This window comes from Nothoprocta perdicaria, unplaced genomic scaffold, assembly GCF_003342845.1.
Source record: "Nothoprocta perdicaria isolate Ctin4 unplaced genomic scaffold, notPer1 scaffold_314, whole genome shotgun sequence".
Classification (NCBI taxonomy): Eukaryota; Metazoa; Chordata; class Aves; order Tinamiformes; family Tinamidae; genus Nothoprocta; species Nothoprocta perdicaria.
In genome coordinates this window covers 385,272-389,936 of record NW_020455549.1, presented here as the reverse complement: position 1 = coordinate 389,936, position 4,665 = coordinate 385,272, and the positions used below count along the sequence as shown (strand labels likewise).

General features: G+C 66.8%; 1 protein-coding gene across 1 annotated transcript in view; it reads left to right on the top strand.

Annotated features, from left to right (window-relative positions):
• Positions 1 to 4,322, top strand: part of ADCY6 (adenylate cyclase 6) — a 10,596-nt gene extending 6,274 nt beyond the window's left edge. The window contains exons 9-16 of the mRNA XM_026042815.1: positions 26 to 83; positions 168 to 323; positions 894 to 1,069; positions 1,147 to 1,176; positions 1,277 to 1,406; positions 2,634 to 2,897; positions 3,610 to 3,846; positions 4,317 to 4,322. Of these exons, the coding sequence (XP_025898600.1) occupies positions 26 to 83; positions 168 to 323; positions 894 to 1,069; positions 1,147 to 1,176; positions 1,277 to 1,406; positions 2,634 to 2,897; positions 3,610 to 3,846; positions 4,317 to 4,322 (1,057 nt within the window). The remainder of the gene's footprint in view (positions 1 to 25; positions 84 to 167; positions 324 to 893; positions 1,070 to 1,146; positions 1,177 to 1,276; positions 1,407 to 2,633; positions 2,898 to 3,609; positions 3,847 to 4,316) is intronic.
• Positions 4,323 to 4,665: the final 343 nt, after the last annotated feature.

Below are 4,665 nucleotides of genomic sequence, written 5' to 3'. Positions count from 1 at the left end.
CCATCGTCCGCTCGCGCGCCCGCAGCACCGCCATCGCCGTCTTCGTCGTCCTCCTCCTCTTCGTCGCCGCCTTCGCCAACATGGTGGGGATGGCGCGAGGGGGGTGGCGGTGCCGGGGAAGGGGGGGGGTCCCGCTCACGCCGTGCCCCATGCCCTGGCCCGTGCAGCTCTCGTGCAGCCGCGCGGCCCTGCGGGACTGCGCCGCGCGCCAGCTCAACGTCACCCCGGCCGCCGTGGGGCCCTGCCAGCTCCGCGCGCTCAACTACTCGCTGGGCGCCGCGGGGCCCTGTCACCGCGATGGCCTCGCCTGCCACTTCCCCGAGGTGCGTGCGGGGACCGCCGGGGTGCGGGACGGGGCCCCGGGGGGGCCGGGTGGGTGCAAAGGGCTTGCAGGAGCGCAGGGCGGGAGTGCAGCGGTCTTGCGTTGTGCATGGGTGCAGAATGCGCATGCAAGGCCATGCACGGGTGCTAGCAAGGGTCTCCTGCAGGCTGCGAGGTCTTGGTTTGATGCCAGTCTTGCATGGGTGCAAAGGCCTTGCATGAGTCTAGGGTCCTGCATGGGTGCAGGATATGGGTACAAGGTCCTTGCATAGGTGCAGGGCCATGCATGGGTGCAGGATATGGGTACAAGGTCCTTGCGTAGGTGCAGGGCCCTGCATGGGTGCTGGATATGGGTGCAAGGTTCTTGCATGGGCGCAAGGCCCTGCATGGGTGCAGGACATGGGTGCAAGGTCCTGCATGGGTGCAGGACAGGGGTCCGCACGTGGGTACCAGCGCGGTTCCCCGCGGGCGCAACGTCCTGCACGGACACAGGGGGTGCCCCTCTCCCCATCGGCGTGCCCCGGGCACCCACGGGTGCCGGCTCGCGGGCGCATCCGCCTCTCCGCCCGCAGTACTTCAGCCACAGCGTGGTGCTCAGCCTGCTCGCCTGCTCCGTCTTCCTGCACCTGAGCAGCTCGGGGAAGCTGCTGCTCACGCTGCTGCTGGGGGGCACCTACCTGCTGCTGGCCGAGGGCCCCCACGCCGCCCTCTTCGACAACTACGACCTGCTCGTGGTGGCCAACGCGCTGTGAGTGTCCCCGGCGCCGCGGCCCCGCCGCGTGCCCGCCGGCCCCGCCGCGCTCACCCCGTCTCTCCTCCCCGCAGGCCGGCGCTCAACGGGACCCAGGCTCAGTGGTGAGCGGGGAGCCGGGGGTGTCGGGTTGGGCCCCAGCGGGGTCGTCCCCGGCGTCCCCGCGGCTCACGGCGCTGCCGGCGGCCGCCGCTGTGTCCCCAGCGCGGCGGAGGGGAAGGTGCCGCTGAAGTACGTGACGCCGGTGGTGCTGGCCGTGTTCGCGCTGGCGCTCTACCTGCACGCGCAGCAGGTCGAGTCCACGGCGCGCCTCGACTTCCTCTGGAAGCTGCAGGTAGGACGGGGCGAGCGCGGCCCCAGCGTGTCCCCAGCGTGTCCCCAACGCGTGCCCGGGCCGGGTTGCGGAGGGCAAATGTGCACTGAGCTCGTCTGGCCTCTGCACGGAGGGCACGGGTGCCCCGGGCACCCCCAGCTTCTGTGTAGGGGCTGAGTGTGCGCCCGGCCTCCGCATGGTGGGCAAGGGTGGCACGAGCGTGCCGGGCCTCAGCAGGGGAGGGAGAGCGCCCTGAGCGCAGCTCGAGCTTGTCCGCTTGGCATGGGGGGTGGTGAGCGCCCCGGGCACCCCTGGTCTCTGCGTGGCAGCCCCAAGCGCAGCCTAAGCCTGGTCTTTGCACGGCGGGCACAAGCGCACCCTGAGCGCGCCCGGTCACTGCATGGGAGCGAGGGCGCCCTGAGTGCACCCCAAACTCGCCCAGTCGCTGCATGGAGCACGTGTACCCCAAATGCATCCCAAGCTCACCCAGTTGCTGCAGGGGAGCAGGTGCATCCCCAGTGCACCCCGAACTCATCCAGCCACTGCATGGGAGTGAGGGGACCCCGAGTGCACCCCAAACTCATCCATCCACTGCATGGGAGTGAGGGGACCCCGAGTGCACCCCAAACTTGTCCAGTCACTGCATGGAGCAAGTGCACCCCAAATGCATCCCGAGCTCACCCAGTCACTGCACGGGTGCAAGTGCACCCAGTGCACCCCAAACTCATCCAGTCACTGCACGGGTACAAGTGCACCCCGAGCGCACCCCAAACTCATCCAGTCACTGCATGGGAGTGAGGGGACCCCAAATGCACCCCAAGCCCACCCAGTTGCTGCAGGGGAGCAAGTGCACCCTGAGCGCACCCCAAGCTCACCAAGTCACTGCATGGAACAAGTGCACCCCAAGCTCATCCAGTCACTGCACGGGAGCAAGCGCACCCCAAATGCACCCCAAGCTCATCCAGTCGCTGCATGGAGCAAGTGCACTCAGTGCACCCCAAGCTCATCCAGCCACTGCATGGGAGTGAGGGGACCCCGAGTGCACCCCAAACTTGTCCAGTCACTGCACGGGAGCAAGCGCACCCCAAATGCACCCCACGCCCACCCAGTCGCTGCGTGGGAGCGAACACGTCCCACCTCTGCACTGAGGCACGCGCCCCCCAAGCTCCCCCTTGCGCCACAAGCGCCCCCCGAGCGCGGGCACCCCCCGAGCGCGGGCACCCCCCGAGCGCGCCCGCCCCGCCGCAGGCCACGGGCGAGAAGGAGGAGATGGAGGAGCTGCAGGCCTACAACCGGCGGCTGCTGCACAACATCCTGCCCAAGGACGTGGCCGCGCACTTCCTGGCGCGCGAGCGCCGCAACGACGAGCTCTACTACCAGTCGTGCGAGTGCGTCGCCGTCATGTTCGCCTCCATCAGCAACTTCTCCGAGTTCTACGTGGAGCTGGAGGCCAACAACGAGGGCGTCGAGTGCCTGCGGCTGCTCAACGAGATCATCGCCGACTTCGACGAGGTGCGCGGGGAGGCTGCGGAAAGGGAGGCGCCACGGGATGGGGGTCCCCAATGGGACGCGGAGGGTGCTGGGGAGCTGCGTGCGCCGTGGGTCAGGGTGTATGGGGGACCCTAGGGTGGGATTCCTCGGGTGCTGGAGCTCTGGGAGTTGGGATGCGCCGTGGGGCTCACCATGGCTTGGGGTGCGTGGAGAACTGTGGTTTGGGATGCACGGGAAGGACCGAGGACGGGATGCGTGGGATGCTTGGAGAAGCTTGGAATGGGATGCTACGTGGGATGGGATGGGATGGGAATGAATGGGATGGGATGGGAATGAATGGGATGGGATGGGATGGGAATGAATGGGATGGGATGGGTTGGATGGGGATGGGATGGGATGGCGATGGATGGGGTGGGATGGGATGGGGTGGGATGGGATGGGGTGGGGTGGATGACATGGGATGGGAATGGATGGGATGGGATGGGATGGAATGGATGGTAATGGATGGCACAGGATAGCATGGGATGGCGGGATGGATCGGGATGCAGGGAAGGCGGCGGGAAGGGATGTAGGGAATGCTGGAGCTGCTGTGGGATGGGGTTCACCATGGGATGGGGCTTCAGCACGGACTGGGATGCAGAGGAGGCGCTGGGATGGGATGAGCGGGGCGCACCCCGCGAGGCGGGTGCCACGAGGGTGCCCGGGGCCGGGTGACCCTCCTGTCCCCCCCCAGATCATCAGCGAGCAGAAGTACCGGCAGCTGGAGAAGATCAAGACCATCGGCAGCACCTACATGGCGGCGTCGGGGCTCAACGCCAGCACCTACGACCGCGAGGGCCGCAGCCACGTGGCGGCCCTGGCCGACTACGCCATGCACCTCATGGAGCAGATGAAGTACATCAACGAGCACTCCTTCAACAACTTCCAGATGAAGATCGGTGAGCGCCGCGCGCCCCTTTGCGCGCCCAGGGTCTTGCACGCCCCGTCCCCATTGCACACGCAGACCCCCGTGCCCCTTTGCACGCCCCTTTGCACGCCCAGGGTCTTGCACGCCCTGTCCCCTTTGCACATGCAGACCCCTCGTGTCTCTTTGCACGTCCTGGTCCTTGCACACCCCATTCCCTTTGCACACGCAGACCCCACGTGTCCCTTTGCACACCTGGGGTCTTGCACGCCCCATTCCCTTTGCTCACGCAGACCCCCGTGTCCCTTTGCACATTCTGCACCTTGCACGCCCCGTCTCCTTTGCACACACAGACCCCCCATGTCCCTTTGCACATCCTGGACCTTGCACGTCCCGTCCCCTTGGCACACGCAGCCCTTGCACACCCCTTTGCACGTGCTGGCCCTTGCACGTCCTGTCCTCTCCGCACACAGGGCCCTTCCACACCCCTTTGCACACACAGGCCCTTGCACACCCCTTCCTTTCTGTACACACAGCCCTAGCACACCCCTTTGCACACACAGGCCCTTGCACGCCCCTTCCACTCTTAATATGCATCCCTTGCACACCCTGCCCTGGATTTGCAGGCCATTTTGCACATGCTGGCCCTTGCACACCTCATTCCCTTTGCACACGCAGCCCTTGCACACCCCTGTGCATGTGCTGGCCCTTGCACGCCCTGTCATGCACCTCCCTTGCACACTCTGCCCCGCTTGTGCACCCAGGCTTTGCGCTCCCCATTTCGCATCCTCGCCCTTGCACGCCCCTTCGCCTTGCACGTGCAACCCCTGCCCCTTGCACACTCCTTCCGCTTGCACTCTCCTTGCACGCCCCTTCCCCTTGCAC